The sequence below is a fragment of the Cygnus atratus genome, chromosome 26 (assembly GCF_013377495.2).
Source record: "Cygnus atratus isolate AKBS03 ecotype Queensland, Australia chromosome 26, CAtr_DNAZoo_HiC_assembly, whole genome shotgun sequence".
NCBI classification, from domain to species: Eukaryota; Metazoa; Chordata; class Aves; order Anseriformes; family Anatidae; genus Cygnus; species Cygnus atratus.
In genome coordinates this window covers 5,723,573-5,745,006 of record NC_066387.1, presented here as the reverse complement: position 1 = coordinate 5,745,006, position 21,434 = coordinate 5,723,573, and the positions used below count along the sequence as shown (strand labels likewise).

Below are 21,434 nucleotides of genomic sequence, written 5' to 3'. Positions count from 1 at the left end.
CCATGCCCCGGACCTTACCAAGCGGTTCCTGTCCCCAGCAGCCCCACGCTGTCCCTACGCATCCCGCCGCAGTCCCCAAAAGAGGCTCCCGGGCTGCTCCGGGCTGTATCTCATGATGGCAACAAGCCCCAGCCAGGCTCTGCCCCGTCAGCACCCTACAACTGCCTGCAGGTGTGGGGGCACCGCAGCCCCGATTAACCCTTTCTCTCCTTGGGGAAGCTGAGGGGTGGGGTTGGAACACGGCAAGCCCTCACGTTCCTTCCTAGGAGACCCCCAAACAGAAGCAGCCAGACCCAGAGTTGCTACCGGACATGGAGCCGCCAGCCCCGTGGCAGCCGCCCCGCGGCCACCAGCGCCCCCAGGCACCCTGGCCCCTTCAGCCATTCGTCCTCATCGAAAACTTCTACCCTGCAGGTAGGGTCCGGCCCTGCGGCCCGCAGATGCTCGAAGGAAAAACTTGCATCCCTTCCTCCATCGCATCCTGCCCTCCTCCTTGTGCCCCTCATGCCCCCACCCTGGTTCGGGAGGTGACTGATGGCGGTTCCTTGTCTCTCTCTCTCTTCCAGGCTTGCCTAACCCCAAGCTGGAGCACCCCTTCCAGGCACCCCCAGCTGTGGTGGCACCCGGCATGCCCCGGGCCCCCCCCCCAGGTTTGGTGTCCCCCTGTCCCCTGACAGCATATGGGCTCAGCAAGTCTGGGGCAGCCTGGGGAGGGAGGAGAGGGGGGTGTCCAAGGAGCACGCCCCCCCCCCAAGCTCCTACAGCTCCCACCCGACTCCGCAGGTCTCCAGATGGCTCCGTGCGGCTGCTTCTTCGACCCCCGCGTCTTCCGCATAGAGTGGACCACCACCAACCTCCCCTCGCCAGCCACCTTCACACCCGTCACCTCCGCTTCGCAGCCCCGCGCTGCCCCACGGGGTCCCCAGAGCTGCGGGGCCCCCCCAGCCCCAGTGCCCCCCCTGCGGCTCTTCGTGCCCTATGACCCTCAGGGGAGAGTGGCAGTCCCTGCCCCCCCGGTGCTGCCACCATCCCTCCCCAGCTTCCAGCACCTGGAGGGGCAGCTCCGGCAGATGAATCTCTCCAGCACAGCTGTCCCCACAGGGGCACCCATGGGTGGGGGCATCCCCCTGGGCAGCAACGTCCCTGAGGGCAGCAGCATCCCCCTGAATGGTGGCAACCCTGCTGGTGGTGACGCAGCCCTGGGCATCTCTGTCATTCCTCATACCCAAGCAATGGGGGATGCCCCAGAGAGCCCAGACATGTCGCTGCCTGAGGAGGTGCTGCTGGAGGAGGCCATGAGGCTCTTTGACTGTTCCCTGGGGGCAGGGGCGGGGAGCCAGGACAGTCCCAGCAGTGTCCCCATACCCGAGGACCCCAGTGTCACCAACAGCTCCAACCCCTGCTACGACATCAGCTCGCTCTTGCTGCCCGAGGAGATGCTGTCCTCTGACTACAGCACCCCTGAGGCCTCCAACGCCATCCTGAGCATGGAGCACCTTGAGGAGATCAGGCTGAACCCGGAGGAGCCGCAGTGGGACCTGCCGGTACTGCCGTCACCACAGGACAACGCGCTTCATCCCAACACCACACTGGAAAAGCGAGGGAAAAAGCGGCGTAACAGATCATTGCCAAAAAAAGGCAGCAAGCGCAAAGCCTCCGCAACCAGCGCTGGGGTGGGAGGGCAGCACTAAACCCATTGTAGGGGTGGGAGGGATGGGGAGAGAGATGAAGGGGATAAGGATGTAGTAGGTTAGCTTTTGTCTTCTTTTTTTTTCCCTATTAAAAGTTAATTATTCAGAACTGTATGGAACTCCATGCCTGCGGGGGTGGAGGAAATGCAGAGGCACCAGGAAATGGCAAAGAGGTACAAAATCAGCACTGAGCCCCAAATGAGAGCCACTAAGCCATCCCCAGGATGAAGCCATCACCAGCAAGGCAGACAAATGTAGCAGGTAGCCCCCAGTCCCTTTGGGGGGGCTCTTTGGTGGGACAGGCCAGGACAGACAGGTCCATGCAGGACTCACAGACACAGCCCCACATGGGAAGTAGCATCCCCAGCCCTGCCCTGAGCCCCTGGAATGAGGACAGGGGACAAAAAATGCTGTACTGCCTTCACCTTGAGCACAGCCAGCATCCCCTCTCATAGGGGCAGGGTCAATACAAAGCCCTTATAAACCTCAAACTAATTCCCATTCTTGGGTCCCACCAGACTCAGCTCTAGAGCCCGGCTCATCCCCACTGCTGCAGGAAAATAACCCCAAATGACCCAAAGAATGGCAAGGGATGGATTTACTGGCAGGCAGTACCCTTCTCCCCTTGTCTGGCTGCACCTTGGGCACCCACAACACCAGGAAAGTAAGGAAAAAAGACATCAAGGAAAAAACATCAAAAATGAATCACTGCCACAGCCAGAAATTGCCTGGAAACTTCATCTCACTTTATTGAACATTTCACATCCGAGCTCCACAGCTTTACACCAATGCATTCAACAGCACCTTCAGGAGGCAGCGCTGTCCTGCCATGCTCGTGCAGGAGCTCTCAGTGTCCCCATTGTCACTGGCCCCAGGGACGTGGGGGGACCCAACATGATGGGATCCCAGCAGCATCACCCAGAGCTGGCCTGGGCCCCAGCAGGAGTGGTGGCTGCTGGCCTGAGCATGGCACTGGGTTCTTCTGGTGCTCAGCACCTCAGCTCGCATGCTGCTCTGTCCTGAGCATCCTCACCCCAAAACAGCTGCACTGCCACCGCCCGCGGCTCTCTGGGCCACAAAGTTATTCTGCTTGACACAATAAGGAAAAACAAAACCAAAAAAATCCCCAAACCAAAATGCAAAGGAGCCTTAGTGCCTGAGGACAAGTTTTCCTCTCCCAATGCTGTTGTAGAAGCCCTTGGTGCCATCAGGCCCATGTGGCAGGCGAAGCACGCCAGCACGGAGGCCAAGGGACTCAGACACCTGCTTCACAGCCAGGGGATTGCTGGGAGGCGATTTGACATCCAGAGAGGGGCCAGGGGTTGCACTGCTACCCCAGGGTGCCCACGCACCTACCCCACTCCCCCAGCCAAAATCGAGGCCCTGGGAGCTCTCGGGGCTGGAGCCAAGGCCAAAGCAGCCACCAGTGCTCAGCTCGGTGGTTAGTGGAGGAAAGACCTTGCTGGTGAGGAGCGACCTGGCAAAGGTGCTGCCAAAGGAGCCGGGCTTGAAGCCACTGTGGCCATCGGGCCAGGAGGGTGTTGAGAGGAGGAGAGGCAACGAGGCCCGGGCCGTGTCTGACTCCGGGGAACTGCATAGCAAGGAGTCCCCAAGGCTGTAATGGAACGTCTCAGCCGCTGCTGCCTGTGCTTTCCATCCCAGCATCTCCTCCACCGCCGCCTCCCTCTCAGCCCCGCTTTTCTTCTTGGAGCCCTTCCCTGAGAGCCGCACCACCCGGATGCTCTCAGAGCCAGGGCGGCTCAGGTCCTCAAAGGCCCTGCGGGCGCTCTCCAAGCTCTCATACTCCACCAGTGCGCAGCAGCGGCTCAGCAGCTCGGGGAAGCGCACCGTGTATTTCCGTACATCCGAGGGCAGCTTCCTGCCTGGCCGCAGGATGCGGATGGAGGCGATGGCACCAAAGGGGCTGAACATCCTCGTGATGGTCTCGATGAAGTTCTTCTGGAGCGGCGGCAGCACGCCCAGCTCCTGAGGCAGCGGGTCCCAGGCCAGGAGCAATTTGCTGGGTGGGATGCTCAGCAGGGACTCAGGGAGGGGGACCCGCCGCCTCACTTTGGTGCCCTCCTCATTCACCTCCAGCAGCTCCGAGAACTGCAGGGCATAGAGCGTGAGCCGCCAGTCACGCGTGAGGTATTTCACCTGCAGGGGAAAGGAGGCGGCTGCATTCCCTGGCAGTCCAGGCAGGCTGCAGCCCCCTCACCCCAAAGTCACAGCAGGGCAACATCCCCCTTCACCCAAGCACCCCTGGGGGCTAGAGGAGAAGGCCCCCAAGGCCCCCAGCAATAAGCCACAGCTCCCCTGTACTCCACGCCACCAGTGCTTCCTCACAGTCCTCTGGTCCAACTACGGCCTCCACATGGAGGCTGCCTCCTGTCACAACCAGCCTACCTTCTTGAAGGACGTGAGCAGCTTGATGCTGACAAAGCCCATCTTGTTCTTCTGGACATGCTTCAGGAGGAAGGCATCCTTGGCCAGGTTCTCGTCAGAGAGGTAGAACTCTACCTGGGACACAATCCTCCGGACCAGCTGTGGGTCAGGGATGGAGTAGCTGCAGTCGAACAGGTCAGGACCCAAAGCATCACTCACATCACAGAAGCTCCTGGGGGAGCAACAGGGACACGGGTGTGAGCTGGTGGCCTTCAGGATGCACAGCACTGCCCTGTCCCAGCAGCAACAGCACAGGTGGCAGAGGTGCCAGGAAGGCCTATGCCCATCAGCCTGGGAGCCACAAACCTAAACCCATCCCAGACAAGGGTCTTGGGATAAGCACAAAGCAAGACCAGGGCTCATCCCCCCCCCCCCCCCCCCACATCCCCACAGCCACGCACCCACTGAAGCTCTCAAAGAAGTCATCCTGGCCGAGCAGGGTGAGCGAACGGCTCCGAGGCGGAAGGAGATGCAGCCCAGGGAAGGAATTTCTTTGTGCTGGCAGAGTGGTGCTGCAGCCAGGCTGGGAACCGAGCCCAAGGGCAACCACAGAACTATGCGATGACATGGTCCTTCATCTGCGACACCACACAGGAGAAGGGTGGTGCTGCGGTGGTTTCTGGCCACAGACAGCCCCAGGGCAGAGCACAGCCCTAGGGCAGAGGCCAGCCCCAGCCCCAGCCCAGGGATGGGGGAGAGGGGGCAGCCCAGAGCCATGCCCTTACCTGTTGACACGGTAGAGGGAAAGAGTGGGAAGTCTTGGCACTACATCCTAGAGAGCTGCAGGCAGCAGACCCCCAGCCCTCCCACCTCCAAACTAAGGCTCCTAAAAGACAGAGGGGGTGGGGTGGGGGAAGGGGGGAGAAGAAAAGAAAAAGAGAAAGAAAAAACCCTGGAGGTTCTCAGGCTGCTGGTTTATAAAAGCAACTGCTCAGAAGGGGCCCAGCAGTCAGGGCCCTGCCCCGCCAAGCCCGGCCATGTGCCAGCTGAAGCACATCTGAGGGTTAAACAGCCCCAGCTGAGCCCCATTACCTCTGCAGGTGCTGGGCTGGGGAGGCAGAGGAGGGGCAGGCAGCAGGACCCCACTGCAAGGGGCATCTCAGCCCCTGCCTCAGTTTCCCTGTCTTGTGCAGGGACAGTAACAAACATGCACAAGGGGGGTTCGGCCCTGGGCAGTGCTCACGCTCCTAGTGCTGCCAGGGTGACAGGCAAAGGTCTTCTGCCTTCTTCCCCATGCCCATGAGAGGAAGCAGAAAATCCCTTAAAAAGGGTTGAAGCCCAGGCCATGCACCCCCCAGAAGGAGTGACACATTGGGGCAGGATGGCCCACGGCTTCAGTAGGAGGTGTGGAAGGAGGTTGGGGATGAAACTCATCCCTGTGGCTTGAGCCTTTGACAGGGGCCGCCCACCTCTTGCTGGGGCCTGATCCAGCTGCACCTTAGCCCATCTGTCCAGAGGGAGAGGGAAGGGAGCAAGAAGGATGCAGGGAGCCTTCCGCTTCCTGAGGCGTTAGAGCAGGAATGATCCCGTCCTTAGTCACATCCCTGTCTCACTGCTCCCATCCTCCACAATTACTCTGGGAGCTGTAATTAGTCATTGCCTTTTATGGCCTTGTTCTTAGCAGCAGCCTGAGCTTTCGGCCTCTTCTCTCTGTGAAATCTGGTGTAATGGGTACGTTCCCCACCTCCTTTCAGTGATTAAAGAAGAAATGGGACCACCACAACTATTATACAGGCCTGAGCATTTGATATATGTTTATTGCTATTCAGGTTTAGCTGGGAATTTTGTGCATGTGGGGTTTAGGTGGTTATCCAGACTCCTTGCATGGTGCTGCACGGTTCCAGAGCACCTTGCTTGCATGTCCGTGGTGAGCAGGAGGTGGCTGGCTTCGGTCGGTAGGGGCTGCAAAGAAGAGCCAATGCACCAGCTGGAGTTTTCACACTCTGTGGGAGCAGGGGAGTATAAGACTTCGTTGCTCAGTTGTGGTTTTTTTGACCATTTGATCTCATCAGCAGGATCTGAAGTGCAGACACTGACCCAGGGAGTATTCATTGTCATTATTTACAAATATATCCAGCTTTCTCATTTGTCTCCTGCTACTTTGATATGAGACATTTACAGATAGACATCACCCTGACAGACAACAGCACAGGACAGTAAGAGGGAAAGATGTGCCACTGTACACACTTTCTTTTTACTTTCCATTAGCAATTTTTCTTAAAGTGTCACAAGTACCTTAGTACCACTTTGAATGAGTAAGTATTATATTTGGATAGAATATACTCTGATATGCAAACGTACATGAGGCCCCTGGAAAAGCTCACATCAAATACCGTATAAAACATCATTAGAAATAATTATAATAAAAGCTATTTATGACACAGCCTTTATTCACAGACAGGTTTGCCCTGGGGCTTTGTTTTTGCAGTTTGGCTTGATGACAGCCCCCCCCACCAGCCCCGCCGTCGGTGACCACATGGACCTTGTGGGGTCAGAGCCCCGGCTCAGCCCTGCAGGAGCCAGTGCAGCAACAGCGCGGGAGCAGGAGAAGCGAAGCAGCAAGGGAAACGCCACTGCGGTGCTGAGCATGGCACTGGCCAGGGCCCACGGAGAGCCCCTCGCTGCTGCAGGGCCAGGGCTGAGCACTGCAGGAAGCAGGCACACTGCCCACCCTAAGGCACTGCGGTCGCACACCCCTTGCCCACGCTCTGGACACAGGCCCACGTGCGGGGCCACGTCAGTATTTTAGCAAGACATCAAGCAAGAATTGTACAGAACCTGCTGGGAGCTCAGGGTGTGGGATCATTCCTTCTGCGTGGGTACCCTGGTGAGGATGGGGATGCCGCCATCTCACGGTCATGGGCATCAGAGCCAGCTTTGTGGCCAGCTGCTGCGTCCTCAGAGTCCTTTGGTATCTTGAGTTGGCCTGACAGTGTCCCAGGATCATTCGCAGACGGAACACACAGCTGGCAAGACACAGGTGCAGCAGGGAGCGCTCATTCCATAGTCCCAGAGCGCGTCGTGCACTGCTCGGCAGGGACCAGGTCACGGCACAGCCTGGAGTCCTCCGGGTGGGTTCAAGAGATGCACAGTACGTGTGTGCCCAGCACGAACGATTTGGCAAAGTCAGAGCCAGGACAGTATGTCTTGAAAGTCTGTAGGAGAAGGGTCAGGCATTTTTCCTTCCTCTTGGGCACTGATTGGTTCAAGTTTGTATCACAGTGAAGTCTGAGAAGTGGGGAAGGAACCCAAACCACCTTCCCTGAAAGAGAAAGCCTCATGTGCCCCTCCATCATCCCCCCGTTTGGCTGGGCACAGCCTCTCCTCACCAGGCACATCCAATTTGTCATGAACCATGGAGGCTTTGCACTCTCTTTAGCAGACTTTGGACCTTCACCCTCCACCCAGCAGCCATGCTACTGCTGCTGCTGGCAGAGAGCAGGGGGCAGGCAGGCGTCCGTCCCACGCGCTCTTCGCACACAGACAAAGCGCAGCCCCCTCCCACCGCCCACCCCAGCTCACCACTCACAGCCCTTCCTCAAACAGCAGTAAACATATAGAGAAACTAAGAGGCACTAGTAGCGCAGACACGGGGAGACTCAGGCTTGCAGATCAAACCTCGTCCAGCCAGAGAAAAGCCAAGTCCCCGTGTTAGATCTCCTGCAGCGAGTGGCCGGCATCGCTGCGTTCTCGCTTCACGAGTGGCTCCCCCACACTCCGGGAATCCATGTCCACCTCGCTGCCCAGATCACTGATGTCATCTGCAAAGGACAGGGCTCAGACTCAGAGCGGTCCCTAGGGACAAGAGGTCCTTTTTCCCAATGGAGTGGGGTGGAAGAGCCAGCACAAGGTTCCCCCTCCCACAGTGACTCAACCCCGGCCCCGCAGGACTTCCCTCAAGGGAGAGGAGGTACCTTTGTCCAGCAGTGTTGGGGACATGGATGTAAGGTCACTGAACTGAAAGAGAAAGGAGTTACAAGGTAAGTGAGGATTATGGACACCCAAGGCACCTGCTGGCATTTGTTTCCAAGCAATTCTAACAAGCAGTTTAAACACTCGGGAGAAGCCACAAGCAGTGCCAGTGGCAAAAAGCACAAAGCAAAAACAACCACTTCTTTTGGGGATAAGTCTGCCACTCTCATTTAAACCTCTGGGCAAATATAAAACACAAAAATCCAGGACAAGATCAAGTTCTTGGAAAAGGGCATAAGGAGAAAGTGTTCTGTCTCCCATGTCATGATCAAGTGCTGCCACAAACCCCTGGCCAGGGCGCTGCACAAGGATGGTGCCACTTCTCCAGCTCTCTGCACATCAGGCAGCTGCTCAGATGTGCCATCTTTCACCTCTCCTGGACTCTACCAGCACTCCAACTCCGCACAGCTCTGTGCAAAGTCCTTTCATTCATGCCAGGAAAGTGCTTTGGCTTGCAAGGCCACAGTACCAAGTGATACCAGAGAGCCAGTGACATATTTGGTTCTGGAGATGTGTTGTCTCCCTCTGTGATAAGGTCTGAAACTAAAGTACTGTAACAATAATGCTGAAAAGTCATGCAGCGTTGAGCAGCAGAAGGAACTGAAAACAGCAGGAATTACAATGTGAGCAATGGAAATGGAAGAATACAATTCATTGTCTTTTGCTAGGAAGAATCAGCCTCCTCCTGGAGAACAGAAATACTGCAAGTGTTTAATGAAGGAGAAGCAAAACCTGAAGGATGAAAGCCTCCCACAGCTAGGTTTTTCTGGAAGCTACTCTCTTCCTTTCATGTTTCTTTAATATCAGTGAAGACAGAGGTTTTGCAGGGAATAGTGGGAATAGTGGAAATAGTGGGAATTCACATTCACATTCATTTCTTCTTTCCATGGAAAGAGGAAAACAGTATGAGCTTCAAGGAGCAAATGAGATCAGTTTTAATCTAACAGTAGTTTCTTTATTGCTTTCACAGGTTGACCTTTTAAATCTGGGCATTTCAGAATGAAAAGTTGGAAGCAGCTTCAGCTAGGCAGGACGGGACCTGTTTGCAAGCCAGGCACCATGCTTACTGTCTGACTTGTAACGAAAAAAATATAAAAATAAAAACCTGAAAAGCCAACCACCTATCATTTATTTCTCTTCTTCACATCAAAAATGGAGAGAGTGGCTGACCGTGCATGCAGCTCTGGGGTTTGCAGAGGGGTCTGAAGAAGTTACGTGCACAGACCCAATGAAAATTGTATGGAAGGCAACTTTTGGACATTTTGCTTTTGGTTAGGTTTTGTGTTTGATGAGACTTGGCTATGGCAGGACCCCTAAAATCAGGGTTGGTACCCAAAGATTACAGAGAGAAGTGGGTGGGTCAATTTCCTCCCTCCTCCAGGCCTCTGAATCCCAACTGATGCTCATCTGCCCCAAAAACCATCAGCTCAGTTTTTAGCAATCCATGAGAAAAGATGCTCAGGTAGCTGGATCCTTGTGCCAAACACTCAAAATACCTCAGTAAATCCTTCAGCAAAGACGGTTATAAAACATGTTCAGGGCACAGCGCTGTTTGTGAACCAGTCATGCCCCTTTACATGCTGCTTAGTTTGGGTTTGTTACTAGGGAACGAACAATTCTCACCTCTCCCATTACGGCAATCGGCGTCTCCCCTGTTGCCTGGGCAACACGATGCTCTACCAGATAAAACATGTATTCATCATAGAGCAGGCGAATCAGGTGGAAGGAACCAAAGCTGGCAGCACTGCGCAAGGTGAGGTCGCGGATCACCATGGAGCTGGAGAATGGATGGGAAACAAAATATTTGGGATGTGCTTTACGCTTGTATCATGGCTGATGTGAATTCTTGACCCTGAGGGTACTATGGGACATGGTGCTCTATTTCTAAAGAGTATCAAAAGCACTTTAAGAAATTAGTTGATGGAGCATCCTATCCCCATCCCAAAAGGATACAGGTGACAACACTCCTTTCTGCACCAGTGCAGAGCAACAGTCAACCAGAGTTTCATGGGTGTAAAGAACTTGGCTTTAGCTTTTCAAGAAACATATTTACATGCCCTAGGCCAGATACAGAAATATCCCCAAAATGAGAAAGAAAATGTACCTATAGAAGGACCATTTCAACAGGAACTGCCTGGCTGCCTTTGGGAAGCTGGGACTGCCCTCGTGATGCTTCAGGACTTGAGTAACGACATTATCCAGCCAACTAGCCCACTGGTCCAGGGAGCTCTGCTGTTGCAGAGTGAGCTTGAAATCCTGCTCCAGCTTCTGTACCATGCCTTCCTCGCACTGGCATACCCATGAGGCTTGCTCCTGCTCGGGTAGAAGGGCTGACAGTCACTCATGCAAAGACTTCTTCTATTCCACAGTTTTTGGTACTTCCCAGACCAGGAATTTAATTTTATTTCTAGTAGGCAAGGACTCCAAACCAGCTCTGAAACACATCTCCCCCAATCTGTCCTGATGTAGTGGGTTTACGTGGCAAGGTTTTGGTAGCAGGGGGGCATAGGGGTGGCTGCTGTGAGAAGAATCCAGAAGCTGCCCCATGTTAGGTAAGGGCCCCGCTGCTGACCAGAGACAGGCCAATAAGTGATGTTGTTTGCACCTCTGTGAGAGCAGATTTAAGAAAGGGGAAAAAAAAACTGCTGGGGAACAGCAGCTGGGAGAGAGAGAGGAGTGAGGAACAGCCTTGCAGGCGCCAAGGTCAGTGAGGAAGGAGGGAGAGGGGTGCTCCAGGTGCCGGAGCAGAAGTCACTGCATCCTGTGGTGAGGCCCATGGTGAAGCAGGCTGTCCCCTGCAGCCCATGGAGTACAACAGTGAAGCAGGGTTCCACGCTGCAGCCCGTGGGGGAGACCACGGCGGAGCAGGTGGACCTGCACTGACAGAGGCTGCAGCCTGTGGAGGACCCCTGCCGGAGCAGATTCTGGGCCAGAGCTGCAGCCTGTGGAGAGGAGCCCACACAAGAGCAGGGGTCTGGGGGGAAGCTGCTGCCCGTGGGGGACCCAGGTTGGAGCAATTTGCTCCTGATGTTGGACCCCGTGGTACGGACCCATATCTGGAGCAGTTCTTGAAGAGCTGCAGCCTGTGGGAAGCCCCCACAGGATCAGTTCGGGAAGGATGGCATCCCGTGGGAGGGACCCCACAGCGCAGGGGACGAGAGTGACCAAGAAGGAGCAGCGGAGACGAAGTGCCATAGACTGACCACAGCTCACATTCCCCCCGTTCCCCTGTGCTGCTCAAGGGGAGAAGGTGAAAGAGGGCGGAGGAGGGGAAGGCATTTTTGGTTTCTTTCCTTTGTTTCTCACTTCTCTAGCTTGTTAGTAATAGGCAATAAATCTTACTGTCTCCCTACTCTGAGTCTCTTTTGCCCATCACAATAATTGTTGAGTGATCTGCCCATCCTTATCTCAACCCCTGGGCCCTTTGTGTGGTATTTAATTCCCCTTCCCCTTTGAGGAGGGGGAGTGAGAGAGCGGCCATGTTGGAACTCGGCTGCCCACCCGAGTAAAACCTCCACACCTGACCACAGTACTTATTATTATTAGAACTTATTATTCCAGTACTTATCCAGTACTTATCATTCCAGTACTTACTATTATTAGAACTATATTATTGTTGGTAGTAGCACTTATTACAGAAGTTTCTTAGTACTTTCTGCACTATCTGCAATGAGATGGCAGACTTACCTGGAAAAGTAACAGCAAAACCTTACATTAAATTGTTTACCTAATTGCTTTTTCATATTGGAAATAAGATGCTGGTTAGTAGCAAATGGCCTCATTAGGGAGTTCTCGGCAACATGGCCCAGGAAAAGATACTGTAAGTTACCTGCACATTGGCAAAGTCGACCCGATTGAGATCACTGAGCATCTGGTTTATCTGGGAAGTGTTCTGCAGCACCGCACGAGCAGCCTGAGCTAGGTGGTTCAGGGATGTGTATCTCCGTAACGTCTGGGCAAAGGCACTAACTACCCCAACCTGCAGCAGAGCAGAGCACACAGGGCACCATGACCAGGGTGCTGTGGGGCTCAGGGACAAACTTTTCTCAATGCTGAGCTCAAGCATGCAACACACATCAGCTGGCATAACCTGCACAGTCTCACCCACACTGCTGTCTGACGTGAAGGCACGCACTCCCCAACAGCACTTTTGCAGTGTCTACTGCATCTTGCAAAACAGCCTCTGCATTTCTTTTTCTTTAAAACTATAAGATTTCACATTCTGCTTTCCACATTGGCAAGCTAGGGATAGGCTACAAGAATCCATGGTGTTATGAGAGGGGGAGTAGGAGCCTTATACTCAATCTCTGCAATGCCATTCAGTCTGTGAGGTGTCCTGCACTTTCTAGTAGGAGAGCATCATTCCAGTGCAAAGATTTTCTTCCGGAAAGCCTTGTCTGCAATTTCAGGGCATGGGAATGGCTCAATAGACAGAGCATCATCGGCTGTTACAAAAGAATTGCCCCACCTCTCTCCTGCTCCTGGTTCAGAATTATTTATTACACTGTGTTAGTTTGGAGTACACATAGCCAAACCCCAGTAGTGATTTCCAGTCACTGTGGGAAAGCACAACATGCACACACATTGAGTTCATCTCCCTGACCTGCAACATGCTCCCTCCGCTTACCTTTGTCTGGACAATCTGGGGGGGGAATTCGCTCATTGCATTCATCAGCCACCCTTCCAAACTCTTGGCAAAATTACGGATCGCCTGTGTAAGTGTGCCTGCAAAGAAGTCTGCAGAGTTACAAAGGCTGTTCCACATTGTCTTTATACACCGCTTTTCTAGCTCAGGACTGCTGTGGAAAGCACAGCCATTGATTTGGTAGCTGCAATCTCAACCCAGCATCCTGGAAATCAGCCAGGTCCCAAAATGAACTCACACAGCTCCTTTTCTTATTTGTGGCTCATCTAAGCATTTTCCAAATGTTGAGACATGCTCTTTAAAGACACACATGTGCCCCAGCATGCAGACTGACAGCAGCAGCTCAAAGGGACATGGTTCTACAGAACTGCTCAGCCCAGCCTGTGGCCAAGCTGCGGCCTTGGGGAGGCTGACGCACACACCTCAGTGAGCAGCCAAATCAGATGGAAAACCCTCCATACCCCACCACTAATCTCCCAAATGAAAGATGACCCCAAGTTTCCAGGAGGTGCAGTAGGGGACCACATGGTCCTATGTAAACAAAGATACTATCTCCAAGGAAACATCTCACAAGGATTAGCCACGCTTACAACAGCTTGTGGTGCATTAAGTCTTTGATTTTACCTTGACTCATAGCCAAAGCAGGAGATGTGATATGCAATGAACCAAATTTTAAAAGACCTGGGAATTTCCAGGGGCCACAAAATACTGTCTATACAGAGCAATGCTGCAGAAGATATAATGCTTTAGCCAAAAAGTATTAGTTTGTATTCAAAACAAAACTGTCTAAATCAGCTTCCTCAATGGAAATCTTTGTGGCAAGTGGTAGCCAGCCAGCATGAGTCATGGATTGCTGTTCTCCAGACATCTGGTGACTCAGGAACAATCCAGCAAGGAGCCAGAGCTGAGCAGGAGGCAGGACTACCCATGTCCTCCCAGTCTCACTGCAGATACTCACTGGGCACCGGTCGGAGCACATCTGGGATGAGAATTTCCACCAGGGCCTGGTACAAGATGTGATCGCAGCTTCTCATCCACTTGAGGATAGGTTCGTATTTACACAGAGTGATCAGCTTATCTTTTGGGAGGGTTCCTTCGTGTTCTTCTTCGCTGCATGAAAAAGGAGGCAGCATTAGAAGGTGGTTCTCCATGTGTTCACACTTCACCTGGATTTCTAATGTCAGTTTTCAGCAGAAAAAAAAACAAACACCAACAATTCACATTTCTTTCAAAAGAAGATGTTGGACTGATCTTCTTTGACTCTGCAAGGACCTCTCTGTCTATGCATTCATGACCTCTGACCGCAGTTTTACCTCAAATATGTATCTCCTTGTGCTTGGCCTCCGTTTGCTTCTTCCGTCTTCAGCCTCACTTGCCTTTCACAGTGCACGCATGTTCACGTGTTTCTGGCAACTGTCCTTCAGCACAGCTTCTTCAGCAATAGCTGCAGCTATTTCCAAACCCTGCACACCTTTCTCCTCTTCCCTCTGCTCTAAACTGCTCTGTGGCAAGGGTGACAAATGTTTGCAACCAGTGCTGTTTGAGCAGATTAGCCATTGTTGATAGACACTACGAACAGCTTCAAGGTGTTCAGCACCTTTAAATGCAGAATGCTTTCATAAGGAAAAAGATTTGGGGTTGTGATGAGAATTGAGCAAATTGTCTCCAGCTGAATGAAGTCAATCAAGTCTGCATTAATTTCACTTTATAGATGTACGGAAACTTTTTATGCATGATTAAGGCAGAAGATATTTGGTTAAACAATAAGCAGAGGAAACTGAAGCCTTAATGGGCTGCCAGAGTACCAAGAGCTGCCAGAGCTATTAAGACACTACACTGGGAACTGGGAACTTGCAGGGAACTTTTCCCATGCATGACATCAAAAAAATTAAAGCCAAACCTTTGACATACTATAAGGAGGTACTTATATCCTCTGTCTGAGCAGTTTTAGTAAATGAACTAAACAGGCATACTCCCAGAACACTCACATGGAAAAATCAGCCACCAAGCACCTAAACTTTCTGTTAAGTGGAACCAGGTTCTGCATTTTATCATACTTTCAACCAGCTTGGCACTTTGATAATACTTCATTTTTATGTTTGTATATATATAAAATGGGGGACAGAATGCTTTCTTTACCTATCTTGATTGTTAGTGGCACGCAGAGGTACTAGAGCACACTGCCCTACCAAGACATGCTAGTTTAGATAGAGCTCTGCAGAAACGCTGCCTCCGCTATCCACGTGAATCTACTCATACCTAGCACAGCTCTCTGCTGTGTTGCCATATGCCTTGCAGATATACCCTTAAGTAAAAAGGTTTTTGAAACCATCAAACAGATAGCATTCTATGCAGCAAAATATCCATCAGATAACATCTATTGAGAGCAACAGGGCCATATTCTAGAGATTATTATGGGGTATTGCCTTAATATTCAAACTTTTACCATTTTTCTTCTGAATATAAAACATCAGTATCTGAAATCTTTGTATAATTAGTGTAAGTGGACAACACAAATTTTCAATATACATTTTAACAAGAAACCTTCACCTTTTCAATTCTATTTCCACTTATTTCCCTTCCCGTCTCTTGGCAGCAGACTACCAAAGCATAAAGGAAGAAGAATAGGCAATAACAATGAGCCAGACAAAAATACAAAGCCAGGATCAGAGTAGCTCAGTTTGTCATTATCTTCCTCAAGACATGAGACACTTAAAGATTTGGACAGCCACCCAAATAAGCAAGCCAGCCTAGTTTTCACTAAAACCTCAGTGTCTGAGATGTCATGCTACACAGACATTTAATGGCACAGAATTGTAACTTTCTGTTCCTGTTGAACATTTACAAAAGCAGTTTCCCATTCTCATTCATCTAAATTGTCCCTCTATTTTGGATTAGCATTTGTTACAGGAGGCATAAGTCATGTCATAGATGTACATCAACACAGCAGATGCTTTCCTCTGAGGTCTGCACTTTGTGTGGACATTACAATGTTAAACTTCTGACACTCTTTATAATGATTCTGCAAGGAAGAAGATATTTTCAAATCCTACAATGCATTCAAAATGTCTAGTGAAGCTGAAAACACTTACTGCATTTTTAAAAGATAAAATACCACAAAAAGTGGATCATTCAGAAATAATCAAAGTACCTGGATGGCAGGGCAGTAGAGCCATCACTAGATGGTGTTTTAGGACTCCAGAAGGATTGCCACAGTTTCTCAATGTAATGAAACTGAAGGTTCATTACAACATCCAAAGTTGCCTAACAACAAAGAACACATCTCATTAGCTGCTCTGTTAGCACCTTGTCACATAGTGTCACCATAAATTTCATGTGCTGCCATTTAGATTAAATAATTTACAAGAAAAACAACTGGAAGTGCATTGTTTTAATAACCAACATAACATAAAACAGGTCACACAATGAAGAAACAACATTAAGTGCAATATCTGAGTTGCAATACCTAACAGATCACACATTCCCTATGATGTTCGAGCTTTTCCTGAGAGCAGGATGTGAGAAGAGCACATGAATAATGTCCCATATCATTTAATAAATCAATTAAAAATATTCAAAGTAATCACCTCGCAGTGGCGCCTGTAAAGAAGCTGCAGAGTTTTCACGTCATTCATGGTGACCCCTTCTTGTAAGAGGATGTTGCCTAGATCAGGGGCTGGGAACTCAGGAAAGACATGGGTTACATCTGGGGAAAAAGATGGGAAAGTTGTCCAAAATGAGGAGCACTCAGTTACGCAGGACTACAGTGAAATACATGATGCTGCTGTCACTGGTGGCTGTCTTTCATGTTTCATCTGGTGATGAAACTGGTGAAATGAGACTGATACTCTAGTACTTCCCTGGTTCATACCATTACAATGGGCAAAAAGTAAACAACTGCAGCCCATATATTCAGCGTGGAAAGGAGAATGGTTTCTTTCTCTTTGTAATAAAAGAAACAAGAATACATTGTCCTAATCTAGTGTGCTTCCCATTATATTTTCTCCAAAGCCTGAAAAAGACTCTTTGGAAATTTGGGAGTACAATGGACAATACACCTGGATAGCCAATATATCAGGAGTGCTTTTATTTCAGATAACGCTTGGAACTGGCTGGGATTTTGTATCTCTACTGGAGATTATGGAAACATGTAGATCCATGACCAGCAATACCACAAGCAGAACCTATTTCCCAAGGAGAGGCCTCGTATGGATCTTCTGTAGTCAAATGAACATTGCAGCCTTCTCTCCTGGTGGGGCAATGACCAGAATCGTTCTGCTTCCCCTACCTGCCTGCTTTAACAAGGCTCCTCAGGACTCATGGCTTAGATATCTCTACTCCTTCCATCTAATTTGTTTAAAATTGCTCTGGATACATTTTTAGAGGGAACTGACAGACCCTATGGCACGAGGAAGAAGGCTTCCTGTGGGTACAGGAGTTAGCAAACAAACACAGCAAACATGACATTATAAGAGCTTATTAGACTACTGTAGATTTTTTAGAAAAAGAAGAAATACAGGGCAGCCAGGGGGTCCTGGAAAAGGCCTTCCTTCCTCTTACGATTATAACCCCAGACATGAGACATTGAATCCATCAAAGCAGTCTCCTCACCTATGAACTGCTGATGATGCTGACTTTGAGCAGCAACCGATTGCTCCGGGGTAGTGTGCAGGTTGCTGTTGGACCCAGTTTCTGCCATGCCATCCATCTTCTGCGCTGGTCTGTACCTATATTTAGAGCATGCCTTCGTATTTACACAGGCACAAGCAAACACATACACGTTACTTTCACAGTCATACTGTGAAAGACAGGGACACCTACAAAGTCATGATGCTGTAGAGTGCTTATTTAAGAAGTTATATGCACTCATCCTGTAGTACATGAGGTTACAGTCAAGGCCAGCATTTTGAGGGCAGACTGTTTATATTACCAGCTCAAGACTGAGAATGAGAACCTCCTTTTGAAAAGTTCTCCCCGGGAGATGATTAAAGGGGTTAAGAAGTTTGCCCAAGGTGACAGAAAAAAAAAAAAAAGAAAAAAAAGAAAGAAAAAAAAAAAAGAAAATGAGAAGCAGAGCTGGAGTGGGTGCCAGAGTACACACTCTGGAGCTGATTTTAGATTTGCTTTCTGTTTGGGAGCTGAAGAAATGAATTCTTCTGCTCCTTCTTCACTTCAGCAAGAACCAGAAGTGTCAACGCTTCCAGGAGACAGTTCCAAATTCCTTTGCACATTGTGTTTTTACTCAAGGTTGCTCAGACACAAGACTAACCATGGCACTGTCTAACTTGCACTGCTACACCAAAAAATTAAAATAAAATAAAATAAAATAAAATAAAATAAAATAAAATAAAATAATACAAGCCACATGTCCTTTCCTCTGATGAGGCACAAATAACTCCAGAGCTGAAGTCCTAAACAACTGAGTCACGGGGATGCAGTAAGAAGCAGTACATACCGTAGTAGTCTCTGCAGCAGCAGGCTGAATTCAAGCCACTGGCAAACAGAACAGGCAGATAAATGCAGTTTGGCGAGCCAGAATTTCCCTTTGACCCTTCCAGTACTCAGACTGGCCAGTACCTTTTTAACAGCTCAGCTATGGGCTCTGGCACTTCAACAGCACTCGGATTTGCCCCGTCCCAATGTGCTCCCCCTAACCCCAAGCACGCCCAGCCCCAAGGGGCCAGGAGCTCCTACCTCTGCTTCTGGTGGATGGGCTGCTGCCTCATGGCCATGTACTGCGTGTCCTCCTGCAAGCGGTTCAGAGGAGACTCTGGCTTCAGACGGATCCCATAATAATGATATTTGGAGTTTCCCCTGCAAGTATCAGCGTCGAAATTGCTCAGTGCCAGCAGGTCAATGGGAGCAACACCGTAGCCCTGCAATTTACTCTTGGGCTTATTTTGACAATACACACACTTCTTACAGTGCACATTTGTTTGCTGCCAAGCGTTGTTTGAATGGCTGAATGAATGCCATCATCCCCTATGAAATTTAGAAGAACATGTCGCAAAGTTCAATGACATCCACACTTAAAATCTGGCAAAGTTTGTTCCAAGCAACCAATGGTAACTGGAGAAGAACCGACAAGTGTTACAATACAAAGTGTTATTAAACAGAATGACAGAGACCTCAAGGGACACTTTGCCCTTTGATTAGAGTTTAAGAACTTGCTTTTATATAAAAACAAAACTTTCATCTTTATCTAGAGTTGGATGAAAAACAAGCCTGACCGAATGGTCAACTATAATAGGAAAGCCATCTCTCTGTTGCATGCACTTTTGCAGCAACGGCAAGAAGCTTTGATCTGCTTTTGTCTTGGGAGTTGCTCATTTTTGCAGTTTTATAAAAAACTGGAAGATTTGGTAAGCAGAAGTGGCTACACTTCTTTTTCCATTGCTGGTCCTTAAAGCTGCTGTGATACTCCTCAGGAGAAATTCTTTCCATCCATCACATCAGACAGATGTGTCAAATCAAGTTTTCCCAACAAAATAGAATTTTTCAAGTCCACAATGGTGGACAGCTGTTTCCATATTTATGGAGGTGTATCATACCTTTTCAAGCATCCACATTTTGAATTTTAAGTGTTTTTGTTGTTGTTGTTTAACGACAAGTTTTCAAGGTTAAACAAAACCATTTAGTGATGGACTTCAGGATGCCATGGCCCAAAATTTTACAAAAGAAGAATATATAATAAACACCTAATATTTATGCCACAGGAGATAGATATAAAAATAAGTTTAAATTTCTAAGAACTGGCCACCAATCACCTTATTTTTACAAAAGAAAATAGACACTACTAGATAATTTATAACCTTAATATTGAATGATATGAAAGTAAGTAGCATTATCATAAGCTGAACTAAAACATTCTGTAATTTCCACAGAGTGTTTTTCATTCTGATCTTTTATTCTAGCTTTCAGTGAAATAAATTCTGAAATACTAGAATGCTGCTGGTCTGAAACTCCACTTTCTGACTACTTTTGTTTCCAAGTTCAATAATCTTTTAGGTCACAAAACAGAAGTTGCAGGGCAGCTGTTGGGACTTTGAATTTTTCCTTCCTTGATAGGTCTAACGAATTTTACTCCTCTGAAGAAATTACTTCAGAGCTCTTATACTTGAACCCGTCTACAGAAATCCAAACTCTCCCCTGCTCTTCCCATGACTGTTACCTCCCCATTCCAGCTGTGGAATGCTCCAGACACATCTGGTTTTGTTCTCCTCTGAAAGCCCAGTCATCCAGGCTTGAATTTTATTATAAAAAGTTATACAATCAGAGCAATCACTGTTTCTCTAGTGTATTAGCTACTTTGTAAAATTAGAAGCTGGGATAAAATGCAGAGTCAGCTGTACGGGCTGTGCATATACTTTGGATGTTCCCTTGAAGGACACATGCCTTTGCAGAAAGTATACTTTCTTAAGTTTTCCTTTTTTTGTAACGCTATATGGAACTTTGATGTTTAAAACAAACAGTTGTCACAAGATTCAGCCTGCTGCTTTGTGAATTTCAGAAATAAGCCATCTAAATCTGTGCTGGGATGACTGCACACCTTGTCTGCATCATGGTTTTGGACACAGGTTCTGTTCCCACTTGTGATATAGAACTTTCCTGGACCCAAAGGGAGGAACCGCTGCCCTGCAGCAGAACGCTGGGCTCTGCAGCTGACAGTGGCAATCACGATCAAGAGGGACTTCATCTTTGTGAGACAGTAATGGAATGACAAGCAGCCTGGGATCAAATAAAATATTCTTAGACTCCTTTGGAAATGGGGTTAGATCAAATTCAGATGTGTGACTGGACAATGTGTTGTCACCAGAGCCCCAGAACATGTCTGAAATTAACTTTATTGTCAAACTTCTCATGCTGCTGATTCACGTTCAGAAAGTAGCTTTGCTTCACAGAACACGGAAATTACTTCTGTGCTTTAGAATAGCAATTTTTTTTTCCACAACACAACGCTTGGTAATTTCTATACTTCTCAGAAGAAAGACCTGTGCCTGCTAAATTACACTTCGTAGATTTTCAGTGCATATGAGAGAAATTGCAGATCATGCAAGAACAGTGCAATGATTTTTTTTTCTGCAAAATGAGAGGCCACGTGTTCTGTTCTTGAAAGCAAACCACAGCTCCTGAAATTAGCAGCTGTATTAATGTTTGCTTTTAATTAACCCCTTCTACAGGGAGCAGTACAGCACTCTGGCAGCCACGTACACGGTAGGGGAAGGCAAGATGTAGCTGAGTTCAGGAGCCTGCCACTCCTCACCTCTGACAACCCAGCCAGCATCCCTTGCCTGCTTGAACCTTCCTACCGAAAGCACATTGAGAACATCTCCAGCTCATCCACTGCCTGCAGGACAGCGTTTAATGCAGTGCAAGATAACACTGGACTTGACTGGGGTCCCTGGAGCAACACTGCTTCCCGGCTCTTTCAGAAGTAATGGCACAAGCAGCAGGAAAGGGGAAGCAAGCTGCTTCCCTGTTCACCACTCCATACCAACCTGGTTCCCAGGCGGCGAGTCCTCAGCCCCATGAACACCGACCGGATGAGTTTTCCGAAGGAAGCGGCGTTCACCGGGTCCAGTTTGTGCTCCTGGCAGTGCCGCAGGTAGTGGTTGTACAGAGAGCTCCTGGGAAGGCTAACGCCTTCCGCCGTCTCATAGTTGTCCAACAACCACTGGAGC

General features: G+C 49.5%; 3 protein-coding genes across 13 annotated transcripts in view; 1 reads left to right on the top strand and 2 right to left on the bottom strand.

Moving 5' to 3' along the window:
• Nucleotides 1-108: 108 nt before the first annotated feature.
• Nucleotides 109-1,691, top strand: PRR22 (proline rich 22). Its single transcript, XM_035570854.1, has 4 exons — nt 109-171; nt 267-414; nt 567-650; nt 784-1,691. Exons 2-4 carry the CDS (start codon nt 312-314, stop codon nt 1,689-1,691), a joined length of 1,095 nt encoding a protein of 364 aa, XP_035426747.1. The 5' UTR covers nt 109-171; nt 267-311.
• A 724-nt stretch (nt 1,692-2,415) lies between these two features.
• Nucleotides 2,416-5,690, bottom strand: LOC118260553 (la-related protein 6-like). Of its 2 annotated transcripts, none has more exons than XM_035570899.1 (4): nt 4,862-5,690; nt 4,538-4,714; nt 4,098-4,308; nt 2,416-3,848 (listed from the first exon to the last, which is right to left on the bottom strand). In XM_035570899.1, exons 2-4 carry the CDS (start codon nt 4,702-4,704, stop codon nt 2,841-2,843), a joined length of 1,386 nt encoding a protein of 461 aa, XP_035426792.1. In that variant the 5' UTR covers nt 4,705-4,714; nt 4,862-5,690; the 3' UTR covers nt 2,416-2,840. The 2 variants fall into 2 exon arrangements, with proteins under 2 accessions (XP_035426792.1, XP_035426793.1); XM_035570900.1 differs by having other exon boundaries at nt 5,546-5,558.
• A 174-nt stretch (nt 5,691-5,864) lies between these two features.
• Nucleotides 5,865-21,434, bottom strand: part of RFX2 (regulatory factor X2) — a 60,122-nt gene continuing 44,552 nt past the window's right edge. For 3 of the 10 annotated variants that reach the window (XM_050715701.1, XM_050715698.1, XM_050715702.1), the window contains 12 exons: nt 21,252-21,433; nt 18,448-18,567; nt 17,365-17,480; nt 16,341-16,459; nt 15,905-16,017; nt 13,712-13,863; nt 12,736-12,833; nt 11,938-12,087; nt 10,213-10,421; nt 9,732-9,885; nt 8,051-8,093; nt 5,871-7,897 (listed from right to left, as the gene is read on the bottom strand). In XM_050715701.1, the coding sequence (XP_050571658.1) occupies nt 7,788-7,897; nt 8,051-8,093; nt 9,732-9,885; nt 10,213-10,421; nt 11,938-12,087; nt 12,736-12,833; nt 13,712-13,863; nt 15,905-16,017; nt 16,341-16,459; nt 17,365-17,480; nt 18,448-18,567; nt 21,252-21,433 (1,566 nt within the window). In that variant the 3' untranslated portion in view covers nt 5,871-7,787. Of the gene's footprint in view, nt 7,898-8,050; nt 8,094-9,731; nt 9,886-10,212; nt 10,422-11,937; nt 12,088-12,735; nt 12,846-13,711; nt 13,864-15,904; nt 16,018-16,340; nt 16,460-17,364; nt 17,481-18,447; nt 18,568-21,251; nt 21,434 lie in introns of all 10 variants that reach the window. The other 7 variants (XM_050715705.1, XM_050715696.1, XM_050715700.1 and 4 more) reach the window with 6 other exon arrangements.